This window comes from Pelophylax lessonae (assembly GCF_965119305.1).
Source record: "Pelophylax lessonae genome assembly, chromosome: 7".
Taxonomy (NCBI): domain Eukaryota; kingdom Metazoa; phylum Chordata; class Amphibia; order Anura; family Ranidae; genus Pelophylax; species Pelophylax lessonae.
The window spans coordinates 75,437,817-75,454,992 of NC_138774.1; the positions used below are offsets into that span (position 1 = coordinate 75,437,817).

Consider the following 17,176-nt stretch of genomic DNA (forward strand, 5'->3'; position numbering starts at 1 on the left):
ATGTAAACCAAAGGTCCCCCAAGAGATCCAGGGCGTATCGCTGTTCTCAGGTAGAACAGCCAGGAACCTAAAGGTACCCACAATCGAAACAAAACAAGCGAATATTAAGAGGGACTGAAACAATGAGAAAACCCCAAATATGGAAAGGAGCCTGAGTACCTTAAAAACATGTGCCCCAGAAGGGATCAGCAACCCTAGAGGGACATGACCTTGCAAGTGCCCATGCTCTGGGCTCCAGGGACCCGGGCATGGGAAAATGGGGGGGGGGGTTATCGTGTGCGGATTGCTCCCGAGTGAGGTGGGTCAGGTGGTACACAGGTGCGTGCTGTTTTCGGGCCAGCCAAACAGCGAGAAAGCACCTAGGAAGGTAGGAAGGGGGGGGGGTGGAGGGGATTCAGGGAAGGGGGCGGGAACAAGGGGGGAGGGGAAAAAATAAAAAAAGGGGGGAGGAAGGCCTAGCCAAACAGTACGGCTACGAAAACAGAGCGAAGGACGACACTAGTAGCCAAAAGGTGAATCGGAAGAGGCTATGGTTCCAGAAGCAGTATGGGCAGAGAGCATTCAAACACCAGCGGGAAGACGAAAGAGAGGGGGCGTTGTCAATCCCAGTCCTGCTAAGAGCTGAGATTAGAGAATTCTGTCGTGGTCGTGTAGTGGGTCCAGCACGCCCATTTCTTATGAAACTTAGTGGGGGTGTCATTAGCAATATGGATACGTTCTTCCATTTCAGCAATAGCAGTCACCCGACAAAGCCATTGCTTAATCGTGGGTGCTTGTGTGGAGTTCCACAACACAGGGATGCATTGTCTAGCTGCGTTGATCAGATGGACCGTAAGTGATTTCGTGTAGGACGTATGCGACGTAGGAGAATGGTGCAAGAGAAACTGCGCAGGCGAGAATTCCAGAGAACATGTTGTCACTTGTGTAGTGATCCTATGCACCTCTTTCCAAAAAGCAGTTAGTCTCGGGCAGGACCATAGGACATGGAGAAGGGAACCAGTATCCGAAAGGCATCTCCAGCAGGTGGAGGGTACGGAGGGTGAGAACTTATGTAGAAGCGTCGGGGTACGGTACCACCGAGAAACAATTTTGTACCCATTTTCCTGCGTTGATACATTCCCGCGAACATTTATGGTTTTTAATGAACATTTGTTCCCATTCATCCTCTGAGAACGAGCAAGCCAGTTCCTTTTCCCACGCTTCACATCTTTTACTCGCAATCTGACCCAAATGTTCAAAAAGGAGAGAATGTGTTATCAAAATGAGCTTACGAAGTGGGCCCTCCTGCTGACAGAGCTCGTCAAACGTCGTGGAGGAATCCTTGCATGGAACCTTTCGGACTAAAAAGTTGATGTAATGAGAAAGAGGAAGAAAGGGCCAGGGCGGAATGGGTGGCCTCTTCGCCTTCCTTGCAATAGATGAGGCTCACTTCTGTGAGATGCTGTATACCTACCAAAAGCTGTCACCATCCAAAATGGACAGGGAATGTGCCAAAAGGGCAGTTTATGAGGATCAGGAGCAGCTGCAGTGACAATAAAGACTATGAGGAGCAAACAGAAACTCTAATATGAAGAGTTGAAAAAAAGGGATACAAGAGAAAAGAATTAGAAACATTGAAGACGAAAGTTAAAAACATGAATAGAGAGACACTCCTCGAAAAAATAAACAGAAGAAAATCACTGGATTTAACAGGCACTATAAGGATGTGGAAAATATAGTGAACAAACACTGGCCTATCCTCAAATCAGACAAAATATTGAAGAAATTACTCCTGAAATGCCCCAAATTTATATACAGAAAAGCTCCCATGCTCAGGACAAATCGGTACATAATGTACTTGATCCACCAAAACAAATCAGGCTGTTTCCCAACTTAAAAGATTTAGGTGTCAAAAATGTCTGCCATGCAAAGTCAGCAAAAAACAACCGAAAAGAACGGATACTTCATAGCCTTGGCCACAGGTAGAAAGCATAAAATAAATAATTACATGCACAAGCACGCATGTCACATACTGTATGTAATAGAATGCCCATGCCAGTTGCAATGTTTGGGAAGGACCACTAGACCTCTTTTTGTAAGAATCAGAGAACACATCAATAACATAAGAAAGGGCTTTGCGAAACATAGTCTATCTAGACATTTAAAGAGGCACATGGGAGGGATCCATCAGTGATAGGGATTGACCGATTATTGGTTTGGCCAATATTCACTTTTTTGAAAGTATCGGTATCGGCCACAAACTTGGCCGATATGACCGATATTTTCTTAAGGTAGGGCTGCCTCTGGAGGAGATTAGAGTGCTGCCTGATTACACAGAGCAGGGTTCTTCTGCTTTCCTGGCGTGGGCGCTGTCATACGATGTCCCGCCTCCTACACCGGCTCCTACCTATGATAGACAGCACACTGGTGACGTCTACCATAGGAGCCGGTCCAGGAGGCGGGACTTCGTATGACAGCGCCCACGCCAGGAAAGCAGAAGAACCCTGCTCTGTGTGGGACAAGAGTCCTTATCGATTTACAGGCTCCTTAAACTTTCCTCAGGACCATTTTAATAAGTTAAAGCAGGGCTCCGTCCTCTAAATCGATAAAATTGATTTTGGGCCATCCGCTTGCTGAGGGCAACCTGAAAATGGATACTGGCGATTTTTTTTTAGTCACTTACCTTATTATAGAAGAAAATATTCTCTCCTTCCTTCCACTTCCTCCCTCTGCGGCCGCGGCCCACGCCGTCACTTCCGGTTTGCGATGATTCCTGGGAGCTGAACGTCATTGCTCCCAGGAATCAATGCTATTGCACCGGCCCCGCTCATCACTTCCGGTGCAGGTTCGGCATTCACTGCTAAACAGCTTCTGAGCATGCCCAGAAACTGTGTAGGGATGCCGTGCCTGCATCGGAAGTGATGAGCGGGGCCGGTGCAGTGTATTGTAGGACTCTGATGTCACGGAAGAGGACATGAAGAGGGATGTTGCAGCTTCAGCTGCCCACACCTGAGATGGCAGCGCTGGAGAAGAAATTTTCAAGGTATTTCTTCTTACAGGTAAGTGCGACCCGGGACAGTTCAGAGGCTATCCATTATGGAATGTACTAGCCCTGACTGCCCCGGGGTATTTTTAGCTCAAATTGACCCCCGAGGCCGGAACTCCGCTTTAATACACATACACTCAGTCTCTTGTCATTCTAATCCTGATATCAATCCCTTTACACTACCATTTCCTTATAACAGTAGTTCTCTATTCCCACAGGCACACGTAAGGGCTATATTATCTAAGCTATCATAATATAAACTGTAATAGTAGCAGCCCTTTAATGCCATCATTAAAAGTTTCATATACAGTGTATATATATGTATAATATATATATCTTTACATTTTATATATATATATCTCCTATCCTAATATTTTTTCAAAAGGCCCCAAAAAAGTGCAGCAAAGCCCATGTGAAATAAAGCCAGTGGTATATATTAAGTCTTTGTACCTAATTCCTTACCAAATCCAAAAAGAATAGTTTATATTTGCCTTCCTTCACTTCAGCACTGAAAGTGCTGGACAGTGACTGATGGTAAGTAAAACTGCACATATCATTGCAACCACTTCTGTGTATCCAGGTAGATTCTACCTTGTTTTTTTTTTTTCAGGACATGTCTTTTAGACCTAAATGGTAATTAATATATTCCGATTTATTTTTATTAATATTATCAAAGGAACACTGGTCCAAAATAGGAAAAATATACTTTTTATTTAGCTGTATATTTCTTGCTATTACCTTAACCTACTATCAAGGTTAGTTGTTGTTTGTACCCATAGTAGGGACCAGAAACAACTATGCACATTTTGCTTTTTTTTAATCAAACCTAAAACATACTGACACTGATACTAATTTAAAAATCCTACCCAAAATATACAGAGCCTGACTTTTTTGACCATTACCTTGGCCCCAGCACTAACCTAGTTCAAACCTTGATCTAGCTATTTTTTTTTTTTTTTAATTTTTCACACTTTTGTTTGTTTACATCTTTTTCTTCAGAATGGAGAGAAAGATGCATTGTATACACTCTGGGCAGGCATTACAGTGACTGATCACTCTGATAGCCAATCAGAGCAATCAAGTGACTGGAAATCGGGATTCCCAATTGTAAGTAGGAGACCTGGGGTCAAGTATGACTTTCTCCATGAGCTAGTGCTGGGATCACTCAGTGGGGATTATATAGTCCTGTGTGAGCGAAGACTCTGGCAACTCCTAGTGTACACAGATCTTTCCTATGCTTCTGGCAGCTGAATGGAATGGTGTGGAAAGCGAAAGGATGCAAAGTATATGACCACAGTTAAAGTGTATCTGTCACTTTTACACTCTAAAGTGACCCTATCAATACAGGCGTACTTATGTCCAATAATTTACCTGCTGAAAGAAGAGGGAATATACCTGAACAATATAGGCTGTTTGGGACTTTAAATGAGGTGCACAAGCAGGTAATGCTTAGCGTCTCCATCCCTGTATCAGAAAAACTGAAAATTGAGGGGATTAAGAGAGGTGCATGGAAACCAGCCAGCCCCCAGTCTGATGTACTCACCCACCAGTCTGCCAACCAAGTAGACCTGTCTCATGATGTAGGTAAAAAACGGGGGTTTAGTTGACACGCATTTGCAAACACATGTGTAAGCTGCAAGGCCCCTTCACGGCACCCTGTGTTACTTGCAATTCTAACGCTAACAAATTTGAGTGTCTCCACAATGGAAGCACATAGTTGCTAATGGATGGCTGGGAGACAGGTGGGATGGAGGTGGCCCAATCCTCCCCCAACCTGCTCCCATCAATGACTGGTCTAAATATATCATAGCTCTAATTAGCTGTGTTGTAGCGATGGTACAAACTGAAATGGACTAGCTGAGAAGCATAAACCTCCATCCCTTTGGTAGTTGCAGTGTAAACACAGAATGGGACTTTACAGGAGGTACCAGCCTGTAAAGCACAGTGCCTCCATCCCTGATTTCATAAACTATTTAGGACATTAAATGAGACACAAGCAGGTCATGCTTTTGGTTTCCATCCCTGTATATGAAAAAACTGAGGTTAAAATAAACTGCATCCACCAAAAATGCACGAAAATCGCACGTGGGACTTTAAATGAGGCACAGTGCCTCCATCCCTAATTACATGACAATATAGGCTGTTTGGGACTTTAAACAAGGCACAAGCAGGTAATGCTTAGCATCTCCACCCCTGTATCAGAAAAACTGAAAATTGAGGGGATTGAGAGGTGCATGGAAACCAGCCAGCCCCCAGTCTGATGTACTCACCCACCAGTCTGCCAACCAACCAAGTAGACCTGTCTCACGATGTAGGTAAATAAACAGGGGTTTAGTTGACACGCATTTGCAAACGCATGTGTAAGCTGCAAGGCCTCTTCACGGCACCCTTTTGTTACTTGCAGAATATACCTATCTGTTCGGCAGCCTGCCACTGGAAGTATTCAACAGGTAGGATTGGTCAAGTACCTATTATCCCTGTTATTATATAACAGTGGAGAAGCTGATGTTCCACACACCTGGCAGTGTGCACAACTTCCAGTGGCCAAGGAGCAGTGAAGCAATGGTGTTTAAATACATAGGCTGCTGGAAAGTTAAATTTATCTCCTATTGTTTTACATTCTGTGGTGTACAAATGTCTGTGTGTTGACAGGGTCACTTTCATTGGTATCCTATGTGATTAGGAGTGTTTAATCCTTGTCCCCTGCTCCTTTTGTGCCTGCTGGGTCACTGATCTTTGACAGCAGCTCCCACCACAGTCTTGTGATGGGTCATCTGGCAGCCCAGAATGTGAATGCACACAAAAAGGACTGTCGGAAGTTGCGGTGACGACACATAGCTCACCCATGCATGAGATTACTGCAGCACATCACTGGAGTGACAGCTCTTTCTGTGAGAAGGCAGCACTTAGCAGTGGTGTGGGGCTTGTTGGATTACCTAAATGCTACATTTACATAACATGCTTTAGGAACAATAAAAAAGGAAAACTCAGGAAAGGGTCTCCTTAAGGCATTAGTGCAGCAGTGGTTTATTTTGGTAGAGATGTATGTATCGTAATCATACAGTACACAGGCTTGATAATCATAGACCTTGGGTTATATACAGGCTGGATCCTTCAGATGATTGGACACAAACTTTGAGGAAACCTGTAAAAAAAACAAAAAAAAAAAAAAAATTGGGTTTTGGCTCTGCTCTCTGTGCGATATACAACTAATGTAATTTGTCATGTGCAAAAAATGCATGTGCTGAATAAGGTAAACCACATTGTGCAGCACATGCAAAATTTGGGTGGAAATAATCAAGCAATTGTTACTAAAGTGCATATGCTAATTACAAGTGCCCAAACAATGTGCACCAAAAAATTATGGGTGAAACATAAACTAATCCAGTCTGATTCGTATTTAAAAGAAAAAAAAAAAACAGTCCATAAATCTCATTAGTTGGTCCACAATCGATAAGAAGCAATATCATTGTGGCCAAGGGATTGAGCAACCACATGTAGTGTGGCCGGTGTCTCCACTCGTGCCCCCCTCCTGCTTTTTGCACTCACCAGAAGTCTCTCCCCTTTCAACAGGGGTGTATCCAGCCTTTACAGCTATACCCGGCTGTATGCCTCTGGCAACCTCTCCTTCCAGTTCCCAGCGGTGTCAGTAGTACATGGAAATAGCAAAAGCAAACCCCATAGTATGAATCCGTATAAAAGTTTTTATTTAGAAATTGCAGTATTGTACTTACAATAAGTCAAAACGGTCTTCTCCTGTAAAATCAGGAAATCTGGGACACGAAGCACTCCACAGACTCGAACCGGAAGTGGCACAAGGAAGCTAGGCTTCTCCCTATGCGTTTTGTCACTCTGACGTCATCGGGATTGCAACCATCTTGCTCCACTCACCGGTTTATATAGGTAAGGTATCCTAGCAACCCCAGGTCACATGTTCTGGGCCATTTTGAATAGTTAATGGCTCGGGTATGTATCCCTTCTCTCCTGGCAACCCCTTAGCCAATTCAGATTGCTGCCAAACGTGGCCTCCCCCCTGGCCTACGTTACAAATGCACATATCTGCAGGTATGTGAAGTTATTCATCCAGTTTTACTCGTTTGGCTCTATATATATATATATATATATATATATATATATATATATATATATATATATATATATAATTTCTTGACCTATGTTGTCCGCCTGGATGTTTTTCATTAAGCTAGGAACTCATTCAATATATCACCTAAATGTACATATAAATGCAGAACTATTCCAATGTTAAAACATTAAAATTACTAAAAAAAAAAAAAAAACGAGATGTGTTACAGAAAATCAGAAAAGAGTATATAAAAATATGGAAATACAAGAAGGCCTTGATGAAAAAAAAATGAAATTTAATATTAACAAAGTTTTGTAAAAAATTTTAAAAACATGAAGATAGGGAAGATAGAGATTTATATATATATATATATATATATATATATATATATATATATATATATATATATATATATATATATATGTGCTGCTGTTACAGTTTTTATATTATGATAGTTTCGATAATATAGCCCTTACATGTGCCTGTGGGAATGGAGAACTACTGTTATAAGGAAATGGTAGCGTAAAGGGATTGATATCAGGATCAGATTGACAAGACACTTAGTGTATGTGTATTAACTCATTAATAAGGTCCTGAAGAAAGTGTAAGGAGCCTGTATATCGATAAGGAGGACTCTTGTCCCACGCATATGCCTATGGTAGTAAAAAGTTGGTAATTCAGGACAAAAATTATCATATATATTAACAAGGTGTTTAAAAGAATTATAAAAAAACTTTATTTGGTTTAGGAAGGTAGGAGGATCCATAATCATTAGTTGGAAATGAAGCAATTAGGGTCTGTGTCAATATTAAAGCCCTCTGGTTGGAGAGAATGCAACTGGAAAATCCATTTTGTTTCATTTTGTGAGACCTTAATCTTCCTATTGTCCCCTCCAATGTTCCTAGTTTACCATTTCGATACCAAAAAAAGGTCATCACTGATGGATCCCTCCCATGTGCCTCTTTAAAATGTCTAGATATACTATGTTTCGCAAAGCCCTTTCTTATGTTATTGATGTGTTTCTGTCAAAAGGAGGTCTCGTGGTCCTCCCTACATATTGTAACTGGCATGGGCATTCTTTTACATATGTGACATGCGTGCTTGTGCATTTAATCATTTCTTTTATTTTATGCTGTCTACCTGTGGCTGAGGCTATAAAGTATCCATTCTTTTCTGTTGGTTTTTGTTTTTGCTGACTTTGCATGGCAGACATGTTTGGGAAGATGAGACAAGAACAAATAGGTTATATTCTAGAAGTCTTAGAAATGGCCATGAACAGTGAATACTTCTGGTACAGTGGGGACTATTATGTCCAAACAAAGGAGCTATGGGGGTAAGATATGCTCCAAGTGTAGCTAATCTATTTAGGAGGAAGAACAGATCTACTATGAAAAAAGACCCAACCTCAAATTTTACAAATGTTACAACCGATGATATATTGATTTGGGAGGGCTCAGAAAATTCACTGAAAATTCACTGACTGAATTCTTCGAAGAAATCAATCACAATCATTATGGAATTTCATTCTTGGGAACCTTTAGTTGGCATCTCATGTCAAAGAACTCTGACGACCTGAAAAAAAGATTTGTTGCTCTACGTAAAGATGGCCTAGGCTATAAGAAGATTGTCAAGACCCTGAAACTGAGCTGCAGCACGGTGGCCAAGACCATACAGCAGTTAACCCGGACAGGTTCCACTCAGAGCAGGCCTCGCCATGGTCGACCAAAGATGTTGAGTGCACATGCTCAGCGTCATATCCAGACGTCGTCTTTCGGAAATAGACGTATGAGTGCCGCCAGCATTGCTGCAGAGGTTGAAGGGGGAAGGGGGGGTCAGCCTGTCAGTGCTCAGGCCATACGCTGCACACTGCATCAAATTGGCCTGCGTGGCTGTCGTCCCAGAAGGAAGCCTCTTCTAAAGATGATGCACAAGAAACCCTGCAAACTGTTTGCTGAAGTCCAGCAGACTAAGGACATGGATTACTGGAACCATGTCCTGTGGTCTGATGGGGCCAAGATAAACTTATTTGGTTCAGCTGGTGGATGAGGTATTTTTCCTTTTTTACTTTTAATTTACTGCAATAAAAGTTATTTTTTTATTTTATTCCATTGTTTTTTTCTTTTTTACCGCCAGCAACATGTACTCACCTCATGTAAAGTCCCACGGGCCATTCCCCCTTTTTCCTATGTATGTATCGGGATGGAGGTGTGATACTGATGTTACCAGACCATAAACCCTTTCTTTTTCTTTGTGTGTTGAGTTCGTTTGAGGGGACAGCAAATTTACACTGTTACACAAGGTGTACACTCACTACTTTACATTGTAGCAAAGTGTCATTTTTTTTCTCTGTTGTCACATGAAAAGATATAATAAAATATTTACACAAATGTGAGAGGTGTACTCACTTCTTTTTTTTTTTTATATATTTTTTTTTTTTTCAAAACATTTTATTGAGAAATTAAATGCACAGTACATGAATAGAAAACCGTATGCAAGGATACAATCATGAACAGAAAATATCAACAGTTAATTTGCATAGAAATACCCCACCATCATATAGAAATAACATGAAATCAGAAGCAGTAAGAACCAATCGGAGCAAATGTAAACCAAAGGTCCCCCAAGAGATCCAGGGCGTATCGCTGTTCTCAGGTAGAACAGCCAGGAACCTAAAGGTACCCACAATCGAAACAAAACAAGCGAATATTAAGAGGGACTGAAACAATGAGAAAACCCCAAATATGGAAAGGAGCCTGAGTACCTTAAAAACATGTGCCCCAGAAGGGATCAGCAACCCTAGAGGGACATGACCTTGCAAGTGCCCATGCTCTGGGCTCCAGGGACCCGGGCATGGGAAAATGGGGGGGGGGGGTTATCGTGTGCGGATTGCTCCCGAGTGAGGTGGGTCAGGTGGTACACAGGTGCGTGCTGTTTTCGGGCCAGCCAAACAGCGAGAAAGCACCTAGGAAGGTAGGAAGGGGGGGGGGGTGGAGGGGATTCAGGGAAGGGGGCGGGAACAAGGGGGGAGGGGAAAAAATAAAAAAAGGGGGGAGGAAGGCCTAGCCAAACAGTACGGCTACGAAAACAGAGCGAAGGACGACACTAGTAGCCAAAAGGTGAATCGGAAGAGGCTATGGTTCCAGAAGCAGTATGGGCAGAGAGCATTCAAACACCAGCGGGAAGACGAAAGAGAGGGGGCGTTGTCAATCCCAGTCCTGCTAAGAGCTGAGATTAGAGAATTCTGTCGTGGTCGTGTAGTGGGTCCAGCACGCCCATTTCTTATGAAACTTAGTGGGGGTGTCATTAGCAATATGGATACGTTCTTCCATTTCAGCAATAGCAGTCACCCGACAAAGCCATTGCTTAATCGTGGGTGCTTGTGTGGAGTTCCACAACACAGGGATGCATTGTCTAGCTGCGTTGATCAGATGGACCGTAAGTGATTTCGTGTAGGACGTATGCGACGTAGGAGAATGGTGCAAGAGAAACTGCGCAGGCGAGAATTCCAGAGAACATGTTGTCACTTGTGTAGTGATCCTATGCACCTCTTTCCAAAAAGCAGTTAGTCTCGGGCAGGACCATAGGACATGGAGAAGGGAACCAGTATCCGAAAGGCATCTCCAGCAGGTGGAGGGTACGGAGGGTGAGAACTTATGTAGAAGCGTCGGGGTACGGTACCACCGAGAAACAATTTTGTACCCATTTTCCTGCGTTGATACATTCCCGCGAACATTTATGGTTTTTAATGAACATTTGTTCCCATTCATCCTCTGAGAACGAGCAAGCCAGTTCCTTTTCCCACGCTTCACATCTTTTACTCGCAATCTGACCCAAATGTTCAAAAAGGAGAGAATGTGTTATCAAAATGAGCTTACGAAGTGGGCCCTCCTGCTGACAGAGCTCGTCAAACGTCGTGGAGGAATCCTTGCATGGAACCTTTCGGACTAAAAAGTTGATGTAATGAGAAAGAGGAAGAAAGGGCCAGGGCGGAATGGGTGGCCTCTTCGCCTTCCTTGCAATAGATGAGGCTCACTTCTGTGAGATGCTGTATACCTACCAAAAGCTGTCACCATCCAAAATGGACAGGGAATGTGCCAAAAGGGCAGTTTATGAGGATCAGGAGCAGCTGCAGTGACAATAAAGACTATGAGGAGCAAACAGAAACTCTAATATGAAGAGTTGAAAAAAAGGGATACAAGAGAAAAGAATTAGAAACATTGAAGACGAAAGTTAAAAACATGAATAGAGAGACACTCCTCGAAAAAATAAACAGAAGAAAATCACTGGATTTAACAGGCACTATAAGGATGTGGAAAATATAGTGAACAAACACTGGCCTATCCTCAAATCAGACAAAATATTGAAGAAATTACTCCTGAAATGCCCCAAATTTATATACAGAAAAGCTCCCATGCTCAGGACAAATCGGTACATAATGTACTTGATCCACCAAAACAAATCAGGCTGTTTCCCAACTTAAAAGATTTAGGTGTCAAAAATGTCTGCCATGCAAAGTCAGCAAAAAACAACCGAAAAGAACGGATACTTCATAGCCTTGGCCACAGGTAGAAAGCATAAAATAAATAATTACATGCACAAGCACGCATGTCACATACTGTATGTAATAGAATGCCCATGCCAGTTGCAATGTTTGGGAAGGACCACTAGACCTCTTTTTGTAAGAATCAGAGAACACATCAATAACATAAGAAAGGGCTTTGCGAAACATAGTCTATCTAGACATTTAAAGAGGCACATGGGAGGGATCCATCAGTGATAGGGATTGACCGATTATTGGTTTGGCCAATATTCACTTTTTTGAAAGTATCGGTATCGGCCACAAACTTGGCCGATATGACCGATATTTTCTTAAGGTAGGGCTGCCTCTGGAGGAGATTAGAGTGCTGCCTGATTACACAGAGCAGGGTTCTTCTGCTTTCCTGGCGTGGGCGCTGTCATACGATGTCCCGCCTCCTACACCGGCTCCTACCTATGATAGACAGCACACTGGTGACGTCTACCATAGGAGCCGGTCCAGGAGGCGGGACTTCGTATGACAGCGCCCACTCCGGGTAAGCAGAAGAACCCTGCTCTGTGTAATAAGGCAGGGCTCTAATCCCCATGCACTTGTCACTCTGCATTGGATGGGGGCACTGGTCACTCTGCATTGTTGGGGGCACTGGCCACTCTGCATTGATGGGGGCACTGGTCACTCTGCATTGTTGGGGGCTCTGGTCCCTCTGCATTGATGGGGGCACTGGTCACTCTGCATTGTTGGGGGCTCTGGTCCCTCTGCATTGATGGGGGCACTGGTCACTCTGCATTGATGGGGGGCACTGGTCACTCTGCATTGATGGGGGGCACTGGTCACTCTGCATTGTTGGGGGCACTGGTCACTCTGCATTGGATGTGTGATTGAATGTGCAGAATATCGGCCCATATCGGCTGATACTGATATTTTGTGACCAAAATATCGGTATCGGCCCTGGAAAAACCATATCGATCTATCCCTAATCAGCGGTAACCTTTTTTGGTATCGATATGGTAAAGGAACGTTGGAGAGGGGACAATAAGAAGATTAAGGTCTCACAAAACAAAACAAAATGGATTTTCCAGGTGAATTCTTTACAACCAGAGGGCCTTAATATGGACATAGACCTTGTTTCATTTCCAATGAATGATTATGGATCCTCCTACCTTCCTAGCCCACATAAAGATTTTTTATAATTATTTTTAACACCTTGTTAATATATATGCATCATTGTCGTTCTGAATATCCTGCTGAATTACCAACTTCTTACTGCCATAGTCAGTAATAAGCGTGGGACAAGAGTCCTTATCGATTTACAGGCTCCTTAAACTTTCCTCAGGACCATTTTAATAAGTTAAAGCAGGGCTCCGTCCTCTAAATCGATAAAATTGATTTTGGGCCATCCGCTTGCTGAGGGCAACCTGAAAATGGATACTGGCGATTTTTTTTTAGTCACTTACCTTATTATAGAAGAAAATATTCTCTCCTTCCTTCCACTTCCTCCCTCTGCGGCCGCGGCCCACGCCGTCACTTCCGGTTTGCGATGATTCCTGGGAGCTGAACGTCATTGCTCCCAGGAATCAATGCTATTGCACCGGCCCCGCTCATCACTTCCGGTGCAGGTTCGGCATTCACTGCTAAACAGCTTCTGAGCATGCCCAGAAACTGTGTAGGGATGCCGTGCCTGCATCGGAAGTGATGAGCGGGGCCGGTGCAGTGTATTGTAGGACTCTGATGTCACGGAAGAGGACATGAAGAGGGATGCTGCAGCTTCAGCTGCCCACACCTGAGATGGCAGCGCTGGAGAAGAAATTTTCAAGGTATTTCTTCTTACAGGTAAGTGCGACCCGGGACAGTTCAGAGGCTATCCATTATGGAATGTTCTAGCCCTGACTGCCCCGGGGTATTTTTAGCTCAAATTGACCCCCGAGGCCGGAACTCCGCTTTAATACACATACACTCAGTCTCTTGTCATTCTAATCCTGATATCAATCCCTTTACACTACCATTTCCTTATAACAGTAGTTCTCTATTCCCACAGGCACACGTAAGGGCTATATTATCTAAGCTATCATAATATAAACTGTAATAGTAGCAGCCCTTTAATGCCATCATTAAAAGTTTCATATACAGTGTATATATATGTATAATATATATATCTTTACATTTTATATATATATATCTCCTATCCTAATATTTTTTCAAAAGGCCCCTTTGTTCTTTAATATTCGATTTCAATTTTCTCATAAAGGCTTGTATTTACTTATTTTTATATACTCTTTTCTGATTTTCTATAACGCATGCAGTTTTTTTGTTTTTTGTAGTGTTTTAATATTGGAATAGTTCTGCATTTATATGTACATTTACGTGATATACTGAATGAGTAGGTGGTATCATAATGACCCTAGCTTATTGAAAAACATCCGGGCGGAAAACATGGCTACGCAGTGAAATAGTCTATGTGAATGTACAATGTATATGTAAAGCGCTGCGTAAATTGACAGCGCTATATAAGTACCTGAAATAAATAAATAATAAAATAAAAAAATTCTCATTTAGTTGCTTTGTCGCTGTCTGAGCAGTACAGGGTGTACCAAGATGGCCGTCACCCCATCTGCCTGCAGGTTTCTGGCTATTTTTACTATAATACAATAATAATGCAAATGTCATTCTGTGATTTAGTATATCAGGTAAGTTTACTGCTAAAATAAGTGTGAAATGGGAAAAATGGCTGGGTGTAAGATGATGTCTACTGCTACAGTACTTCATGTTGTTTCAGATTGGGAAACTTATTAGAACGAATAACAGCCAAATTGGAACGCATGGCGCATGCGCACTAAGGATTTTTTTTTTTTTTGCCTTGACCGTCACTTCCGTTACTTTTTCCGATGGGTAGCGTTATTCTGACAGAACATCAGCGATGTCACTTCCGGCTATGTCTGCCGCTTTCTGTCCGCTTACAGAAGATACGTTCAGCCGCTTTCCGTCTCAGAGTAATGTGTACGGACTATCTGTGCTGCCCTGCCCCGGGCCTGGCGGGCACGAACTGCTGGCCGCCACCCTGAAGGGAAAAGTCACCAACTTCAAGTACCAGGACCTCCGGGAGAGACTGCGAGCCGGGGCCAGGGAGGTGCAGTTCACCTATATACCAGGTGGGGGCAGTGCAATTCACCTATATACCAGGCGAGGGAGGTGCAGTTCACCTCTGTGCCAGGTGGGGGAGGTCCCAGACACCACTGTGCCAGGTGGGGGAGGTGCGGTTCGCCTCTGTGCCAGGTGGGGGCGGTGCAGTTCACCTTTGTGCCAGGTGGGGGAGGTGGCAGACACCTCTGTGCCAGGTGGGGGAGGTGCAGTTCACCTCTGTGCCAGGCAGGGGAGGTGCAAGACACCTCTGTGCCAGGTGGGGGTGGTGCAGTTCACCTCTGTGGCAGAGGTGCAGTTCACCTCTGTGCCAGGTAGGGGAGGTGCAAGACACCTCTGCGCCAGGTGGGGGCGGTGCAAGACACCTCTGCACCAGGTGGGGGTGGTGCAGTTCACCTCTGCGCCAGGTGGGGGTGGTGCAGTTCACCTCTGCGCCAGGTGGGGGTGGTGCAGTTCACCTCTGCGCCAGGTGGGGGCGGTGCAGTTCACCTCTGTGCCAGGTGGCAGAGGTGCGAGACACCTCTGTGCCAGGTGAGGGAGGTGCAAGATACCTCTGTGCCAGGTGGGGGAGGTGCAAGACACCTCTGTGCCAGGCGAGGGTGGTGCAGTTCACCTTTGTGCCAGGTGCTGGAGGTGCAAGACACCTCTGTGTCAGGCAATGGCAGTGCAGTTCAGCTCTGTACCAGATGGCAGAGGTGCGGGACACCTCTGTGCCAAGTGGCGAAGGTGTGGTTCGCCTCTGTGCCAGGTGGCGGAGGTGCGAGACACCTCTGTGCCGGGGCGAGGGCGGCATGGTTCATCTCTGTGGAGGCGCGGTTCACCTCTGTGCCGGTCGGTGGAGGCGCGGTGGGTTGAAGGGGCGGTGTTGCAGTGAAATGCAAAAATCGGGAATATTGCTGCACTCCTTGGTAACTTTATTGAAGTATTAAAATCCCATTACAGGTATGAGAGGAACATTAAAGGTAACGCGTTTTGTGCTAAAGTCAGCGCTTACTGAAACCTCTGAGGTCTCTGAATCTCACAGACGAGCCGTGCACCCCCCGGGTTCCTGTTCACAATGTGTGAGAGTCGGTCACTCACCTAGAGCCGCATTTCTTTGGCTTTGCGGTGTTGTGGTGTGCAGCAATGTACTAACATGCACAGTGCTGCGCAAATGCTGCATTCACGCTTTTTCTTTTTCTTTTTATCTTGGTCTGTTGTGTTGAGCAGCCAATTCAAGCAAAGGGGTCACTGCAAGCACAGCGTATGGTAAAGGTAAAAGCACATAACACACCCAAATAACACTGCAGCAGGCCTGGCTGGTGTGAATGGGCCCGATGTGTATTTAATCCCAGGCACAGAAATGTCATCGATTGTAGCTTTGTAGATTGCTGAAATGTGCTGGCTGCATCATTTTCCATTTCTTTTTCCTTTTATTTTCCCCTGTGGATCCTGACAGTAACTCACTTCCTGTCCTAGGTGAGAGCACTGGTTCACCATGTTGTATTTATGGTAAAGCAGGGCTGTCATCCTAAACTGCTTATCTGATGTGGACTACAAAACACCTCCCCTCTCGTTATTTACATGCCATAGCAGGGAGTTGTTCTGTAGTCGTCCTAGCTAAGAATAATGTAACTGATAAGAGTCAGCACAGGAAGTGATTAGCTGACAAGATTTCTGGCAAATTATCCAATATTTTTATTTGCGATTATTGAAAAGATATAACAAAGCCCTTCCAGTGGTGTATTTATCACATTAAATGGGACCTAATGAGAGAAGTTCATGTGTTGGAGTCGCATACACTCAGGGCGGGGGTCACATACGCTCAGGGCTGGGGTCACATACACTCAGGGCGGGGTCACATACACTCAGGGCTGTGGTCGCATACACTAAGGGCGGGGGTCGCATACACTAAGGGCGGGGGTCGCATACACTAAGGGCGGGGGTCGCATACACTAAGGGCGGGGGTCGCATACACTCAGGGCTGGGGTCACATACACTCAGGGCTGGGGGTCGCATACACTCAGGGCTGGGGGTCGCATACACTCAGGGCTGGGGGTCGCATACACTCAGGGCTGGGGGTCGCATACACTCAGGGCTGGGGGGTCGCATACACTCAGGGCTGGGGGTCGCATACACTCAGGGCGGGGGTCACATACACTCAGGGCTGGGGTCACATACACTCAGGGCTGTGGTCGCATACACTCAGGGCTGAGGTCACATCTAGTTAGGGCTGGGGGGGTCACATCCACTCAGGGCTGGGGTCACATCCACTCAGGGCTGGGATCGCATACACTCAGGGCTGGGGGTCACATACACTCAGGGCTGGGGTCACATACACTCAGGGCTGTGGTCGCATACACTCAGGGCTGGGGGTCACATACACTCAGGGCTGGGGTCACATACACTCAGGGCT

General features: G+C 44.7%; 1 protein-coding gene across 2 annotated transcripts in view; it reads left to right on the forward strand.

Annotated features, from left to right (window-relative positions):
• Window positions 1–14,563: 14,563 nt before the first annotated feature.
• The window catches only part of KPTN (kaptin, actin binding protein), a 72,138-nt gene continuing 69,525 nt past the window's right edge, over window positions 14,564–17,176 (forward strand). For both annotated transcript variants that reach the window (XM_082262916.1, XM_082262917.1), the window contains exon 1: window positions 14,564–14,792. In XM_082262916.1, coding sequence (XP_082119042.1) covers window positions 14,576–14,792 — 217 coding nt within the window. In that variant the 5' untranslated portion in view covers window positions 14,564–14,575. The remainder of the gene's footprint in view (window positions 14,793–17,176) is intronic.